Source organism: Vigna radiata, chromosome 3 (assembly GCF_000741045.1).
Source record: "Vigna radiata var. radiata cultivar VC1973A chromosome 3, Vradiata_ver6, whole genome shotgun sequence".
In the NCBI taxonomy this organism is placed as follows: Eukaryota; Viridiplantae; Streptophyta; class Magnoliopsida; order Fabales; family Fabaceae; genus Vigna; species Vigna radiata.
In genome coordinates, this window is record NC_028353.1 from 12,736,782 (window position 1) to 12,755,515 (window position 18,734).

The following is an 18,734-nucleotide window of genomic DNA, read 5'->3' on the forward strand; positions in this document are numbered from 1 at the left end:
AGCTTCCATCACAAGGAAAAGTGGAACAAATCCATGAAAAACATGGGCTAGGAGTCAAAGTCGGTCTATTTCGTATTATGCTTCGGACCATCATTTAATACAAGAAAAATGGCTACATACAGAAAATCCTCGGCTAGCTCGTAAGAGAAGCCCAAAAAATGCCTCAACTATAAAAAAATATTACAAAAATATGACACAAACCCCCGAACAGAAACTCGAAATTATTTTCACTAGAACCTCCTCCAATAGAAGCAAGGAAAGAATACTGCATTAAAATCCCAGAAGAAAATGTTTGAAAAACAAGCTGCTACGTTGCTCCCTGTATACATTTGAGTTCATGGCCGCTTTCCTGTCAGTAGCTGCTGCCCATGGGTGGCATACCGAAAGGGGGCATTGGAGGCATCCCCAATCCACCCATTGGAGGGGGAGGGGCAAAGCCTCCTCCCATTCCAGGCATTGGTGGTGCGGGCAAAGCAAGAGGCAACAACTGAGCATACATATTCTGCAACCAGGGAGAACATTACATGCAATGGGTATTCATATAGTTCAATCAAATAAGAATGTTCAATAAATGATCATCAAAGGAGATAGAAAATATTAACTAAAGCAGGAAACAAAATGGCGAAACTAATTACCTGTTGTGCAATTACTTCCTTCTCTTCTTGCTCTTTAGCCTTCACTTGGTTCTGAGCTTCAATCTTGTCCTTCACCAGTTCATCAACTTTGCCGGTGTACTCGCGGATAAACTACAACATTAAAAAGAAGACAGTGAAAGAAAGCACAAGATAACACGATGAAAAAGACATATAGGTTAATGTATATATTTAAGTAATAAATAAGCAGGCACAAAAGGAATACAAACCTGCAAGAGATATGGGAAGGCAAAGTCAATCATGTTGTTCACCCAGGCCAACTCGATAGCAATGTCTGCCCGGATCAAATCATAGCAAACAAATAGACACGAGGCAAAGCATTCTTTCTTTCCCTGCATAAGCATGTAGAGAGAAATCTTACACTATATTGACCTCACAATAAAGCTCTCCAGAAAGTGAACGTTGATAACAAAACTCCTAACATCAAACTGGCAGAATAAGTTGTGACTATAAGCTTAAAAAAATCAGTAACAGTACTAGTTGCCAATAACTTTTAGGAACTGCATATGCCGTGGTGAGTGCTGCAGGTGTCGTTGATATAGAGATTGAAAGCATAATAACTTGGCATCTTAGTCTTTAAATAAAACATGTTGAACGAAATGTTGCTAAAGAATGGATTATATGCCGTCGAAATTGAATTTGGTACCTGATCAATGAAATAAACAAGCAACTCCTCAGCAAGTTCACGGTCACCAGATTGTGAAGCTGTCTCCATGGCATCTTTGTAAAGGTTATCCTTTTTAGACAATGCAATGGACTGCTTCCATCTACCTGCCTTCTTGTAAATGTAAGCAGCAACACGCCTCATCTCAAGAAGCTCATGCTTTTCAATCTGTATTTCGGAATAGTAGATAATCTATCAGCTTCCTAATATTGAATTGAAAATAGTCAACACCGAATAAATGCAGCTAACCTTCTGTGCAAGGCCTATTTGGTCAAAGTTATCATGCAAATCAATTGACTCGCGCAATCTATCATAGTCTTCCTCCTCGACATATATTTCATTCAGGGCTTCATTAACAGCAGACACATTGTTACTCTGAACTGCAACCATGTATGGCTTGACAAGACGGAGATGACCAGCCTATAATACAACACAGAGAAAACATTCATTAGTGGAAATAGAAAAAATGGTTATAGAGTAAACAACTCATGAAACTGTTGCCAGTATTAAAACTACCTTTCGCATGATGTCAACAACACGTGCATGATCAACACGGAGAGCAAGGACATTCAGAACATCATTGATAAGATCAGGATGTTCTTGTAAATAGAAATGAACGGCCTTGTAATACAACTCAACATTAGCAACTTTGACGACAACATCTTTGAATTGCATATGATCCCATGCTTCAGGTGAATGGTTCATGATGGTTGTTGCAGCATTATCAAACTCGTCATATTGAATGTACAAATAGGTCAGCTCCTTCCAATGTTGTTGTTCGTCACAAGCTCTTATAAGCTTTGGAATGTTGAGCCGGGTTGCAAATAGTTTGATATGTTCCATAAGCTTCTCAGGACGATATCTAGCATATAGAACTCCCAACTCAGTGAAGATACCCATATGTGCCCGTTCTAAACCTAAACCACTCTCCATGAGGGATATTAGCTCGTTGAAGCAACCTCTATTTTGGTAATATTCACTGACCTCTTCCAAGTCATCCACCTACCAAATTCACAATCAAAATTGACTTAACAAGCATCGGAAAGAGTATAAGCTCACAAGCAGCAGACTCAAGTAATGTTCACAAAACCTTTCAATCACCACAAGTTCAAAGCATATTTATACATTTTAGTATACTATTTCCCCATTACATTTTGAAAGAACAAATTATTCAACCTTTATAATTTGGAATTAGATGACAGCTAAATAAGAAAAAATCCAGTTAATTTAAAAATTTACTTAATTAATGAATTGCCAAACAAAAACAACAATTTACCTGAATAATAATGTTAAGCCCACATATCTGGGCCAAACGGAACTCCTCTGCATCAACACAGGCAAAGCAAACTTCCTTCCATGTTTTTGCACTGTTAGCTTTCCTTGCTGCATCAACTGCACCTTGGAACTGTTTCAACTTCACAAGTGTAACTGCTAACTTGGCCCAGTTAGATATAAAGGCAAATATGATTTTGGCAGCTTCATATAGTTCTTCATCATACAATCGGTCACCAACATTTTGAAGATTGGCTACATTTGGCATAAGAATGAACTCCTCAATGTCACTTAGCCTATCAATCTTTGCATATGCATAAATGAGCTCACTGTCCACCTTGGGTTCTTTAGTCTTCTGCCGAACCATCAGCAAGTATCTCACCAGGTCATGGTAAACATTGGCATCTTCAGCAGCACGGATAACATCCAAAAATTGTGTAGTATCGTCTGCTCGTATAAAGGACTCAATGGCATCACTTACTAGTCCTTCCCTTAGTTGAGCCTTGGCCACCTGACTCCAAACAGTATCTTCTTCAACTCGGAAAGCAAACTCCACAGCTCTATCAATGCTACGAATATTGTCTAACAAGACATTGACTGCCTGGACATTTAAGTTGAACTTCTTGAAAATTGCAAATGCTTCCTCATATAATTGAGCCTCAACAGCCATTTCTCCCACTGCAGGCCCATCAAAATTATCCAGTCTATTAATATAATCCATAACTCTGGATGGATCAGCCTTTATTGCTGTTAAAATAAGTAGATTCTGCAGATTAAAGTTGCCACTGAATGCAGAATTCTGAAGGACAATCTTCTCAAGAAGCTCGATCAATTCATGAGGTAGATCAGCAGTCATGAAAGCCTTAACAGCAGCAGATACTTGTTCAGGGCTCTTGCTTTCAGGAAGAGCTGTAGATACAACCTGATCAATAAGTTGCCTTCTATAGGAATTATCAGGGTTAAGAACTTTGTCCCAAAGATCAGCATCCATCCGCTCAACAACATATCTGTAATCCAAAAAAAAGCGTGTAACCATTGGATCCAACGATAATTGTTTAGAGGAAAAAATATATAAATATAACCCACAAACCTTGCTTGTAGTTTAAACAAAGAATTTTTGTTTGTCACATTGATAAGTTCATCATCACATTGTCCACGCCTATAAGCTACAACTGCTAAGGTGGGATCACGTTTCTCACAATATTTGCCCACAACTCGAGAATCATAGTATGGGTTGGTAGTGAGAAAATGTTCCGGATTATTGTTGCTATCAATGATTATTTTACCCAGTGCATTGTGAACATGTACATCCTGGCTTCCCTCGCTTACAAGATGTTCCAAAAACTGTGTGAGCAATCGAAGCCGATTCCTACATGACAAATTAACACCAGAGAAAAATTAGAAAGGTGAGCTCAAAAGGTGTAGGATTAGAGAACCGATACTACCTCTTCTCACACTCCTCCACAAGGGGCTCCACCGGCAGTAAGGAACGAACAGAGAGGATCAAGCCTTTGATAAAATCTTCTGGACACTCATCATCTAAAAGCTGCCCAACGACTAAAGGAGCATTCCCTGGGTTCACCTATAAAGCAAAGCAAAGCAAGGCAGACAGTTAACACTGGAAAAGAGAAAGTAGGTAGTATTCAAGAAATAAAAAGGCTACTGAATTATAAATGCAAACTATAATACCTTCTGAACATAACCTTCAATGTAGCGAAGCATGTTGCTTGTGTATAGATAGTGTGTCAGATCTGGAACAAATCCAAATCGGTCACAAACATTAATCAGAGGTCGTGCATCGGGAAGCTTAGCCTCCATTAGAAAGTTCTTTGTTTTCTCAGCATCATAGAAACTTGATTCTCTAGTCACACGCTCAACCTCTTTGATTTGACCAGTCTTCGCTGCTGCCTCAATGTACTTAAAGTGAATGTCAGGATCCTCACTGTCCACATTCAGGGGGACGGGGCAGAAATTAGCTGATATGAGACAATATCCCCTTTAAAGAAGGCATCCCTTGTCCACCAGACAACAGTTCTATAAAAGTGAAAGAATTACCTGGAGCTCAAATATGATCCCAGGAAAAAATACAGCCCTTCATATGACCTGAATTGCTCAAAAATCTTTATGCAGGCATCAATGCCCAACTGATCACAATATTCTTTGGCAACCTAGACAGATATAAATAAGCTTTTAGTTATCAATAAAATATTAATAATTTCATATTATAGAAGAAAATTATAGTTTCATACCTGCACAATAATCTGCAGGTTGCCTCTAAGATTGACTAGCAATAAGTCTTTCATGCACTCTAATGCCCATTCTCGTGATAGAGTGCCAAAAAATTCAACAAGTGACTACAAGAACCGAAAAACCACTTAGTATTATTCAAATTAGCACAATGTTTCAATAGATAAACTATAAAAGCAATGGAGCACACAAACCTGTGGCTCAATTGCATGTGTATTCACAATCACACGTTTTATATCTGACAACTCTGTGTAATGCTGCATAAAAAATAATGTAATCAATAGAAAGAGGAGGCTTGTGGGTTAAATAAGAAAAAAAAGTAACAAGAAAACACATTTGGTGAGTCATTACTTGCAAAGCTCGCACATAAAGAGCGGCTTTTTCACAAAGTTGGGCAATACGAGGACGGTCATAATGACTGAACATGCCATTAGCCAAAATTGCATCTGCAACATTAGGGAAAGTAACCAGATTTATCTCCAACACCTTAGTTTGAAGGAACCCATGTTCTGGTAGATTTGGTTTCAGAACATCTAGGAGAAAGGCAGTTGCCTCACGGATCAGATTTCTCTGAACAGGACAAACAGAAGGTAATACATGAACTGTCAATCAATAATAAATAATTACAGTAAAAACAATGAGGAAAGGACTAGGCGAGTGCTTGTACATAAAAATCAACATAATGCCACATAAAGAAACATTTCATAAATCAACGATCGTGAAGCATGAATATTATATTACTAATCACTATAATAATGACTGAAAACAACCTGAAGAAATAAATCAGTTATGGTGTTATAATCAACTGGACAACCTCCCTCCATTTGCGACATCATTAATGCAAAATTAACAGCACCCTACAAAACCAAAATGAAAAAAAAAAAAAAAAGAGTTGTTGAATTAGTTAGTACAATGGCCAATTTCAGTAAATTGAGAATGAAAAAATAAAATAAAGTTCTAGAAATTCTATTCAGAAAATATATAATTTGATAATCAGTTATCTAACAGAGTGGCAGACAATAAAAGAAATACAAAGAAATAGCTCAACATAAATAATGAAAATAAACTACATAGGGTACACTCGTACCTGAGGATCTGATCGGAGAATTGTTTGCAAAAGGAAGAGATAGTCAGGTGTGTAGCCAACCTGTAGCCCAAAAGTAATGAAAATTATCAGTCACAAGTAGCTCCATTAAAAGCAGAGGTAAGATATGAAATAATGTTAATATAACAGCCAATTAAAATACTCTAGGCTAGAACAATATCAAAGAAATTAACAAAAGGACACCAAATAATCTGATGAACAAAAATCAGTATAATTTGATAAATAAACAAGCCTCTACCTGCTTAGAGTATATTAGAATCTTGTCAAATTCCCTTCTCTCAGCAAAAGCAGCAACAACTTTTGGAGTTGCTCTGGCTTTGATGTATATTTTTAAAGCAAGATCATTATCCACAGTCTACACAGTAGAACACATTAATCAAAATTAACAAAAAAATCCCATTTCATATTAAATATACTATTAGGTAAACAAATAGAATCAAACAAAAAGCAAAAAAAAAAAAAAAGAAAATCAATTCAAAGTATTTCAAAATTTCAAATGCAACCTACCTTTACAAGATCTCCCAGTTCCTCACTGCATTCAAGCTTGTCCTCTGCCAACCAGTTCTCCAAAAGGTTTTTCTTGTTCTGGTTTACTACCAGCCTTGACAATTCTAATGACTCAAAGGCATTCAGCTTTCCTCTTGTCAGAAGTGTTCCAAAATACTGCAATAGTGGAGGAGTTTGCCCAGCTTGTACAGGAACACTCTGCCAAATAGAACAACTTGTGACACTTCACCCATGATAGTCTAATTGACCATGAAAATGACAAAAAGTTCAAATTTCTTTAATCCTTTATCCATAAAAACAAGCAAAGATGAATGCTTAGGTTCGATTTGTTGAGGAAAGAACACAAACAAAATATTTGATGGCTATGGGTGTGTTTATTCTTCTGTTGTAACCAAATTCAATGGGATTTTCCCACTTTCGAAAACAAAAATACATGAGAATGCCTGTAATGTTTGATTGGCATTCAGTTTGTTGAACAGAAAGACAAACAAGCATTGTAACTTATCAACACACCTGAAATTTTGCAACTGTATCAGGAGTGCGAAGGATTCCTTGTGGAGACTCCGCTGCAAGCTCAGCTGCTTCTTTATACTTTGTTTGGGCAAACAGTTCATGGAATCGTTCAACCACCTATAATGTCAACAAGTAAGCATGTTAATGACTAAAATTCACACACAGAAAAGGCAATGAAAAACAAACTAGTTTAAATGAAGCTAAGACACTCTCTAATCAAACAATACCAAAAAATTATCAAAATATTTGGAAAATAAATACATTATGAAAAACATTAGAGTGCAGATTTCATTAATAGAGAAAAAAAAAAAGTAAAAGACTAAAGAAAAAACGTTTGTCGCCATACAGAATTCAGGTCACTCACATAAACTCCTTTGGTCCATGCATCTATCTTTTAGATGCATAAAAATTTTCTACATAAAAAATTGATAGTGTTAAAGAGATACGGAAAGTATCAGCAACAGAAGGATGATTTGTTATACAGATATATACTAACTACAATAGAATAAGTAAATGCTGAAGAGAAATATTAGTAAAATTTCATTAAAGGAGAACACTAAGAAATGCCTCACGGAACTGGATAAGGAATCCAAAGTTGATTTTTTTTTCATGAGAAATTGTTATCAATGCACTCCATCATGATATGATTCATTTCCAATGCAATCAACACTGTAATTTCTTTTGAAAACTTTTTATTTACTAATTCATTTATCAATACCTTTAGGACACTCGTTGCCAAGAGCCTTAAAACATTGTGCATTGTACAATAGAACGACCATACCAAATATTACACAAGTTGGCATTTACCAATTAAATAAAATCCACTCAAAGATAACACGTGAGATTCAGTAGAACCATCCTAAGTCCTGAAAGCACCCTAATGACAAAATAGTAAGTTCAATATGAAAACTCACATACCAATTTCTCAGCACCGGGAAGATTTCCTCGCTTGGCAAGATTAACCGCTAGCTCCAAATTGTTTAGCTGTGACAATAAAAAAATGAAATTTGTGGAAATGTCACCTTGTTCCCCCCTTACAATAGGAAAGTGATAACATGATCAGATACATACTTGACCACTGACAAAATTCACAATCGTTTGCTCATTAACAGTAGCCAATAACACTTGGCCTCTCCTGTTAATAGCATAAAAGCCTCCAACTGATGTAGCTTCTGATGTCAAAAATATAGGATCAGGACTAATTCTGTTCCTATATACAGCAGTAGCAGTTTCCAAATCATAGACAAATAGGAGACCAAGTTTCGTAATCACATAAATCAAACTGTATTTGTGGGATATCTGCCAAAAGAGAAAATTATGAATCAAATACCAGCACAGTTTTACAAAATGAACAATTCTAGCAACCTTTGTACCTGCATGGCAACTGGAAAATCATCAGCAAAATCTGGGGGAAAGAAAAGGTCAGCTTGTTTCTTTGTAAACGATGGCTTCCCTGCAAAGACAATTGGTAAGGTAAATTCCGGAATGATGATAAACCAAATCAAAGATTATAAAACTATACAAATGATTTATAGCAATAATTCAAAATATCTATCCATGCTTAAATACCCTCATTTCAGTATGCTGCTCCCTTTATTTGTGAAAATAATCACAGCAGCAACTTCACTGACTTATCATTAAATAGAAAATCCAAGAGAAGACTGTCACCATCACATTATTCAAAATTTCCAATCATTCGTTCAAATTTAGTAATCCCAGGAGCATGGCCAATTCTCCAACAGAAAGCAGTATATTTCTTTATTATTAGCTGAATCTATTGCCAATAATGAGTAACCTCCTCCATACAGATAGTGCAAAACTTGATCACTTCAATTTATCCATCCACAACTTGAAGTTCAAGAAATCATTATTCTGAGTAGAAGAATTTTGAATAACAAGACAAAGGCACCTCTCTGGGCATATCTTTAAGAAAGGTCATTCTTCTCCAAACTTCGGTTCAATAAAGTTTATGACCAGTTTAAATTTAGATTTATGATTTAACAGGAAAAGTAACCTTGGAAATTCAATATGGGCCAAGGGCAACTAAATTGTAAAGTTAAGTCAGATTTGTTTAATAACAATATTGTCCATCAGATTAATTAATGCTGAAGAGACAGATGTGCTAAAGAAAATATATACAGACCTGGCTGAGCACCCAGCTCAATAACATGCAACTTGGATATAATTTGACCAGCATTAAGTGTCTTAGTGGCAAAAGAAATCAAAATAGAAGGATTTTCATTTCCAGGAACCTGTCCAAAAAGCAATTCAATTTTTCTAGCACATTGTATGACAGTAACATGCTATAGAAATATTTATTTGTAAATATGAAATTAAAGAAGGAAAGTAAACAAAGAATCATAAAGAGACACACTTTAAATTGAGCAAATGATGCAGCATGCGCTTCAAGAGCCTGGCTTCGTTGTTGATCCACAGAAAAGAGCTGCATGTTTCCTTTAACCAGTTGTGGCCTCTATAGACAACACAACATACAAAAAGAAGAAAAGAAGATCAGACTCAAACAAATTCTAGTAAAAAGGAAAATGATTATTTCCAAGGATAATCTATCCCAATGGCATAGGCTATATAAATTGTTTTAAATTCAACTCCTCCTCAATGTGGAATCCTTTGAGCTTGGCGTGTTGACACTACATAAGTCCATTTTTTTCCTTAGAAAGCTTGAAACTCTATGAGAAACAAGGTTTAATGTTAAACCCAGACCACTTAATCAAGGAGGTTTAATACCATAGCCAGAACAAAGCGTCCAATATAGCTTTCAGTTTTTTAATTTAAATATCATACAATGGTAGCAAGATTTTACACAGATAAATCCAAAGGAAACATAAAATTAAAAAATAAAGACATGAATATGAGAAAAAAGAAAAAGTTTAAATAACTAAAACAAGAAACACTATAACCTAGTTACTATCTACTAGGGAAAAGAAGAAAATATGCCTTTATATTTTTTTCAAATAAAAGAAAAAAAGGGATAATGGTAGTCAATAATAAATAGTGAGTGAATTGGGGTGTGGTGTGTTATAGGAAGAGACATTTGGAGAGTGTTAGTAGTACTTACAAATGTAAAATAGGACATACAAAATGTGTATACCAAAAAAATATATCTCATTTGTATAAAGTTATAGATGACAAACACTAGAGATATACCTCAGGGGAACCTGGAGCAATACCAATCAAGACCAACCATTTTTCTGAAGGATCACATCGATAATTAATTATTTGATTGTTTGCTAAATTCGCTGTTCTCTCAAACATCTTGACAGGTTCTGAGTCACCTACAAGTTACATATATCACACAGAAATATCCTAGTAAAACAATTGAAGATGAGCAAAATTACGCTGAACAGCAATGGAAAAACTGAAAAACATAATAGCACAAAACCAAGTTGTCAAGTGGAATTGCAGTTTATCAATTTCTTACCTTCAATTGACCAATGGTATACAGAGGTTTGTGTCACAAGACCCAACAACTTGGGGGTAATCCATTTCCAAAAGACCACCTGCACATGCAATGGGAGCATTCCACAAGGTTTAACAAGCTCTCATTATTAACCGTCATTTAATAGTGGTTGTATACTTGTACGTAATAGTTACCTGCTCGGGCATCTGATAGGATTTCATCTTCGCTTTCATTTCAATGTTAAAAATTTGTAGGTGATCTTGAGTTGTTCCTTGGAGTTGAGCTTCAAGAGAAGGATGCAACTTATAAGCAAATATAATCCAAAAGTAAATACTAATGAAGATGCAATGCAAACAGAAGCTTGTGATGTAATCAAATAAAACCTATAATTTTATCCCAATAGGTGGAATGCTGTGAACAGTCAGCCCCTTTTACACTGGCTATTTTCCTTTGTTCTAGGAGCATTTTTTTTCTTAACATGCAACCACTTTCATGCTTGTCAAATGATGGTATCTTGAACAATATATATAATCACAATGTTTAATTGGTCATAGATGAATGGTGAATGGTAAATACATTATCTGAACAATAAATCATGAAAAAAAAAAAAAAAACACTTAACAGGTCTATGGCATTACAACAAATGAGCTCAGTCCATCTTTAATAAACCTCGTAGGGATAAAGTCATAGCCTATTGGTGACTTCCCCTAATAGTCATATTAGCTTAGCATGTGAAAAATTAAAGAAAAGTATGACAGTTTTCTTCGATAAAATTATATCACTTAAGAATATGATCTTTTAATTTATCATATTGGTAAATTGGTAAATGAGAATCAAGCAAAGGCAACTGTTTCACAATAACGTACCCCTAATATGCTTAAGGACACACGCACTTGGTACTCTAGTTAGTAGAACTAATGCTTGAGAAGCAAGTAAGGATCAAAAAACCAAAACTAGCTCAGATCGTCTTGTTCAACTAAGTCCTGATACCATGCACGAAGTGCATATGTTATTCCACTCCTAAACAAGTTCAGACCAAGCTATTTTCATACGATGATGATAACGATAACGACTGCCTCAGTTGCAAAAACATGAGGAACATAAGCTCCATCTCTCCAAAAAACTAAATATATAAAGAATAAAAATTCTCAATATATACAATACCATAAAAAATCCAACTCAATACTGAAATGGCTTTAGTTAGATTATCCACAACAGTACTAGCCACAAACACAAGTCACAAATTCATGAGAAGAATAAAACGAACTAGAATCCAACCTTTCAAGGCAAGGATTCTGGAATTGGGATTCATAAGAGCGGAATCTGCAGTAATAGGCCTCCTCAAAGGCTGATTCGGCATGTTCATATCAACGATAACCACACTATTCTGCGGAGCCGTTTCTCGAACGCATATATACTTATCGGACTCCATCGTCACATGCGTGAACGTGATGAACTGCGGATTTATGCCAATGCTCGGCAACTGCAATCACAAATCACGCGACACGAGTTACATCACTTTCAATTCACAACACAATCTCACTCAACAGTTCAGAAAAAAGAAACTCGAGAAACATCTAGATCTATGCTAACTCAAAAATAAGAAAACAAAGTAGCGCAGTGAACTTCGTTACAACACAATCGAATTTGTTGCGGAACACTCCATTCGGAAAATAAAAGTTTAGTAAAGCGTAAGAGTTACTTGCAAAACTTTGATGGTTACTATCGGTTATAAAGATAGCAGGTGAAGTGGAGTTGCGAATTAAGCTCAAGAAATCGAGAGAAAACGAAGAGCGCAGAGAACTCACAGTGAGAGCTTCTCTCATGGCGATCGGAGCGTTAGCGGCCGCCATGACGGCTAGGATGGAAGAGTGAGATCTGCAGCGGCGATTGAATTGGAAGAGGAAGAAGAGTCAAAAGAGTGATACAAATCGGTGCGAGATCTGGAAGCAAGTTGGACCTCTAAAGCAAAAATAGGGAGAGATCTACGGAGGAAGAAAAGAAAAGGAGGTTCTGACACTAATAAAGCGGGCTTGGTGAGAATCAGAACGAGAAGAGAATTGAATTCCTTAGAAAAAAAAATAAACGACACGGAAACATTAAAGAATTCTCTCGTCTTAGCTAATAAAGCAAATTTACTAAAATAAATTTCAAATTAAAATCCTACTTAAGTTTAGATTTACAGCCTAGCAATCAGGGATCTGAGTAATTTGATAATGATTTTATTTACAACTACCTCAAAATAAGGATTAAGAAATTAATATCTCAGCAAAAAGGAAAACTAATAAATAAAATCATTAACAATATAATATTTACTGAAAAAGTTATATTAACATAACATATTAATTTTTTAATAGACAACTCCAGATTATTCTTTCATTGTTCTTTTTACCACCACTATTAACAAAACTGACAAGATAGCTTAGGATCCAACTAATTCTTCTTTTGTATTTTTTTTTATCATTTATTTTACTTCCAGGGATAGCTCCATTCAACACAACATATTGATATGATGACTGTACGAGTTTAATGTTTGTAATTGATCATTTATCGATGCTTGACTTGTCGATAAATAATTTGACATGGTTAACGTAATATGGGTTTTTTTATTAGAGAGCTCATAGTAAATATATACAGATCAAAGGACTTAAAAAGAAAAAAGAAACAGACAAAAGCCATGGTCAGAGAGACACACTACTAACTCATTGGTGATGGATATTTTACACCAACACTATTTTTCCTTTTTTTAAATAAACGACGGAGATAAAAATAAACTAATCTAATTAAATCAAGAAGAATAATATACTAAATTTATGTGAGAGAACAACAGCAAACTTCTTATTACTAAAACTAGCAAAAACGCAGCGCTATGGCTTGGTATTTTTTAAATATTAATTATAAATAAAGTGTAATATTATATCTTTCAATGAGTTTCTTTAAATTTGTATAAAATACATCACACATAATTTTTTCAATTTTAAAAAACTATCAAAAAGATAATATAAATATATGACATGGTAATAATATATAAAATAGTATAAGGGATTGAATAAGTAACCATAATTTCAAACATGTAAAATATCTCTTTAAACTATTTTATTTTATTTATTTATTATTATGGTGATAAATATCAATTACTATATAAAATTATGTCATATTCTTATATTTTCATAATACTTTATATTTTTTTAATATCTATTTTATTGAGTTGTGATTTTATTATATTACGACAAAATATATTTAAATATTTTATCAATAAATTTTTGTTATGATTTTGTTATACTATTTTAAGAGATTCAATAAATGGGTTTTAAAACTTTTTCGTTTCGTTTATGTGTTTTAGTAATCTTTTGGAGTTTTCTCGTTTAGTTTTTAATATCATAATGAATTTTCAAAAAAATTGTGAAAACGCATTATTATTATTATTATTATTATTATTATTATTATTATTATTTGTTATTATTATTATTATTGGGTTTAATTACTAATTTAGTAATGAAGAATGAAGATCATATAATTGGTATATTAAATCTCTATTTTTATTATTTGCTAGATATCTTTTCAATATTAAAAGTGGCAAATATCTCACTTTATCCCAAAGTGAAATTATTAAATAAATTTGTATTCAAAATTATAATAAAATAATTTATTATGATGACAAATATATTCAGAAATTATGACGTTTATTATTTAAATTACATTAAACAGTAGTATCAATATTGTCATAAATAATATTATCAATGTTAATAATAAAAAATGAAATTATTAAAACTTTCAACTTATTAAATAATATTTAATAAAAAATATTAATCAATTGTTAAGTGGAGATGGTAGAGAGAAACTATTTTTCAATTTATAAAACTGTCCATGACGGTTAATATTTAATAAATAATTATATTAAAAATTAGGAATAACAAATATAAAGATCCTCTTTACGTATAATTATATATTTAAAAATTAAAATGTTTATTATTTAAATTACTTTATTATTAAATAGTATTGTCAATATTAATATTGTCACAAATAATATTATTAATATTAATAATAAAAAATAAAATTCTTAAACCAATTATTAAGTATACGTGATAGAGAGAAAATGTTTTCTCATTTATGAAACTGCCTATGGTTAATATTTAAAAAATCAACAAAGAATTATATTAGAACAGGAAAATAGAAATAATAAATATGTACACAAAACAAGATATCTTTTTATATATAGTTGTAGATAAATGTGTTTCCAAAATATATCCTCGTTATATATAGTTATATATTTTTAATTCCTAAATTAGTAAAATTGTTAGTAATAGTATCGGTATAGATAAATAATGTTAAATGTTTATAGAAAGTTAATACCATCTAATCATATAATGTTAAATGCTTATATATCATCTTCAATAAATAATTCTTGATAAATACTCCAATTATATTTCTATCATCAAAGTGTTTTTTTTTATAAGAAAACACTATTAAAGAGCTATAAGATAGACTTAATGATAAAAGTTGAAAAGGACTTTGGAAGAAGTTTGGATTTAACTCTATTCACTAATAAGAGTGGTTTGGAGAATTTCAAAAAATGATGAGAGATGGTGAAAAATATAAATCCTAAAAAGTTAATAAAACATTATAAAAATTAAAACCACGTTTCATTATTATAATCAAAATTATGACCTTTTATTATTAAAAAAGTATTCTTATTAAGAACTTTTGAAAAACTATATGTTTGGCTATCTTTAAACAGTAGTGTGATCCTAAATGCCCGATTTCAAAGCATTATTAAAACATTGTAAGCAAATTAGAGAATGGTCATAAAATAAATTAATAATTTCAAAGGTACATAATAAATTTAATCACCCTTTAACCCTTTAACTTATAGATGCCAATTCAATTCATTGAATATAAATGCCAAGAACATATTTATTTTTTAAAAGTGTTCATCTTTAATGTACATAAATGTATATATTTCTAAAGTGAATAAAACTGACAATCAGAGGAAGCCAAATGCAGCACCTATGCAATTCCAATAAAGTAATCTTAAGAATAAGAACGACAAACAATGTCCATAACAAAACTCAATAGAAAAGAAAAATTATAATCGAGACACACCATTTTAATGTTTTGCACCGCAGATGTCCAATTTAAGCCTAAAAAAAATTATCAGGCTTTGCGCACACTAAATAATTATCAGCCTTATAAAGATCCACAAGTAATTGTCAATTTTATTTCCACAAAGTACCAACCTTATTTCAGACACAACCACTTCTGATATTTTCTACGACATAATAAGTACAAGTATTAATGGGCAGCATCATACGATGAATTATAGCAAGTAGGGCAATAACATGTGAATAAGAAAGCAGAGCAAAAATTAACGCATATCATTATCAAATGTTTGAACAAGAACACGAAACACTACCAACAAAAGTCCAACCCGCAAAATTATATCAAGATGAAAATTTGCATCTAGCTATTGAGAAATGTATTATGCGCCAAAACATTCACCAAATAAAAAATAGATATCCCTAAAAGACACGGTAAGATTTTCCCATGGTACTCTTCAGATACAAGCACCTAACCTGAAATCAACAAAAAATTACATTAGCCGATTATTGACTGGCACATAATCAAGATATAAAATATTCCAAGGATAGGAAAAAGAATACGTGACTAATGTAGTATTCGACGGTAAGAATATCCTGAAAATTTAGAAATCATACTACTCCATGTCTGGACCCCCAAAGTCAAGGGAACAAATTTCCAAAAAATGCTAACCAGCATTCTCCAAAATTTTATCCACCGATTTTGAACAATTCGTAAAAAACTACTCCCTTAACCAAACCAATCCTAAAACTATACAAACAATAAAAGTTCACTCGGCTATTCCAAATCATAAAACAAGTAAAGAATCCATCAATTTTGTCCAATACAATATGGACATCTTGAATACTCTTAACTCTACTATAGACTGAACATGGCATAATGTAATACTTGAAGGGCCAAATCGGGTTCAATCCATGGATTACGATAAGATAAAACCTATGTCGTAATCATGTATTCGATGGACGCACATAGTATATAGCCGAGCATCTCTAGTTACACCAACAATACCTCGTACATGATAAGCAGAAATTGGCTAGAAAAACATGATTTATTGAAAAAGCACAATAAAAAAGAATGCAACAGAGAATATGGTTTGAGTAAAATTGAGTGAACTACTCACATTTTGCCAGTTCTTTTTCAATAAGGATACCAGGAAGTTAACACTCAGTTGAACATTTTGGAAGATTTGTTTTTCCTCCATACTGACATTGCCCACGGCTACTCCCATGCACAGCACTTTCTTGAGTTGAAATTTGACCATAGCCTTAGACTCGTTTACCTTTGACTCGAGAGTTTCCTGATGAGTAACAAGCGTAGGGAATTTTCCTGTATAGTTTACACAACAAATCAAACTCAGATAAAATGGAAGAAAAAAGAAAACAAAAACAGACAATTCTATCAAACAAAATAAGTCCACAATACGCAGGGGAAGGGATCGCTTAATTTGTGAACAGAAAGTAATTCAAGATAACATAATGCAGCTCATATTTACAAACAAAAATTACATATCATGTGACCAAAGACTAATAAAAAGACTTCAATAATGCCCTAGTGTTAAAATGATAAGAAAGACAAAATCAAAACACCAAATATCTAACAATTTAAAACAAATAAGTATCCTAAACAGAGAAATAAAATCGGAATACATGCCTGCCTTGTTCAGACCAGGACCCAACAGACGTGGAATCTGCTTAATAACTGCTTCAGAAGCTAAAAAGGCATGGTACTTTTTAGCTAGTTTCTTCACCAACTTCTTGTTCTTGTTTAGCTTCTTCAAAGCTTCGACATCCATCCAGTCCAGTCCTATCTTCTCGGCCTGCGAATTAGAATAAAAAACATTAACACAACAAACTTAACAACAGCTGAACAACAATTTTCAACAAACTCTATAACAGAAACATAAAAACAACAAAAATCAAAGCCACGTTGTTGGCATGTATTTCTTGGTTTGAAATTACAGAATTCCAAAAACATCGAATTTTCAACTTCCAAGAAACTCAAGATATTACGGACAGCCAGTAAATTTAATAAATCAAATAGTAGGCAATTAACAGTAGCAAACAGAATAAAACAAGCATGGTTTTACAGTCGAAATTAGCATACAATAATTCAGGTGCTATCATAAAATACTTAAAAAATAATAATAAACCTAGCTTTGAAACCTGGGATCGCCTACATAACCTATTTAAATAGCAACAGAAACAGTTTGATGAATACAGCAGGTAGATACCTCTTCGACATGTTGTGCATCACCAAGCATGCATATTTTCATCTTGGGGCGAGGAATGTGGGGCAACTTGACAGAGCCACTGAAACGTTTGTCCTTTTGTGGATCATAGTTTTTCAGCCCAATCTGGAGTTCGATAGTCTCCACAAATTTGCGATTCTTCTCCTTGGAATCGGCCATGATTCCGGTGATAGCTTCTCGCAAGGCATCACTCTGAAGCTTACTACACCACAAGCATCCAACAACAAATCAGAAACTCAAACACAAAAGTAAACATTATTCATCAATGAATAGCAATGAGGGATATCGTCCACATGATAAAAAAACATAATAAACACGCAGGAAAATGGTGAACAGAAGCAAATGGAAAAAAGAAGTCTAGGCACCTCATCTTTTCCAATCAGCGACTAAGGATCTCACAGCGCTGTGAAGAAAATAATCAAACAGACAAAATGGTTATCTGGCGGAGCAGAACAAAGGGAGACAAAACCCCAATGGCAAACGTTCAGAGTAGAGAAAATACCTGAAGCCGATAACCCTAACTAGGTCATGCGGCGGAAAGAATCAGTATATACTATGGACCGGGGGAAGGAGGTGGGCCGGGCCTGGTTTCAAAATAATTCAAATGGGCTTTGCCCAAAAGATCTTCTGTTTAGTTTTATCTATCCAAATATATGTTCTTTTATTTTAATCTCTGTGAATAATTAAAGCATGTTTAAGAACTGTAAAATTTAGATTATTTTAATAATAAAATTATATGAACATTTAAATATCTTTCAAATCACATTTTTCGATTTTTTTTAAAGAAATTTTAAAATGATAAGTTTGAAAAAATAAACAAATTACGAAAAATCATACCAATTATGACTCTATCTGTTTGGTTCATGACCATTCAGAAAAATAAATAAAATATAAAAGGCAAAGGCAACACCATATTTATTATTTTTTGGTCGAAATGCAACTGAACTTTGTATTTATTTACAGTCATAACAATCCATAAGTTTAAACATTTCAGGTGATTACAAAGTAAC

At 33.3% G+C, this 18,734-nt stretch overlaps 2 protein-coding genes across 3 annotated transcripts; both read right to left on the reverse strand.

Moving 5' to 3' along the window:
- Positions 1-352: 352 nt before the first annotated feature.
- Positions 353-12,457, reverse strand: LOC106757561 (clathrin heavy chain 1). The gene is made up of 29 exons (XM_014640242.2): positions 12,188-12,457; positions 11,658-11,862; positions 10,574-10,662; positions 10,401-10,479; positions 10,127-10,254; positions 9,336-9,434; positions 9,105-9,213; positions 8,335-8,414; positions 8,033-8,260; positions 7,880-7,945; positions 6,962-7,078; positions 6,449-6,646; positions 6,180-6,296; positions 5,924-5,983; positions 5,607-5,693; positions 5,188-5,406; positions 5,031-5,093; positions 4,839-4,943; positions 4,645-4,757; positions 4,279-4,531; positions 4,035-4,171; positions 3,680-3,958; positions 2,594-3,596; positions 1,834-2,319; positions 1,567-1,737; positions 1,300-1,485; positions 863-985; positions 636-746; positions 353-502 (listed from the first exon to the last, which is right to left on the reverse strand). Exons 1-29 carry the CDS (start codon positions 12,230-12,232, stop codon positions 353-355), a joined length of 5,106 nt encoding a protein of 1,701 aa, XP_014495728.1. The 5' UTR covers positions 12,233-12,457.
- A 3,264-nt stretch (positions 12,458-15,721) lies between these two features.
- Positions 15,722-18,330, reverse strand: LOC106758009 (60S ribosomal protein L10a). 2 transcript variants are annotated; one of them, XM_014640892.2, is made up of 6 exons: positions 18,227-18,330; positions 18,090-18,127; positions 17,707-17,926; positions 17,127-17,292; positions 16,597-16,802; positions 15,722-15,952 (listed from the first exon to the last, which is right to left on the reverse strand). In XM_014640892.2, the coding sequence occupies exons 2-6, from the start codon at positions 18,092-18,094 to the stop codon at positions 15,899-15,901; spliced, it is 651 nt and encodes a 216-aa protein (XP_014496378.1). In that variant the 5' UTR covers positions 18,095-18,127; positions 18,227-18,330; the 3' UTR covers positions 15,722-15,898. The 2 variants fall into 2 exon arrangements, with proteins under 2 accessions (XP_014496378.1, XP_014496377.1); XM_014640891.2 differs by having other exon boundaries at positions 18,090-18,232.
- Between the last annotated feature and the right edge of the window lie 404 nt (positions 18,331-18,734).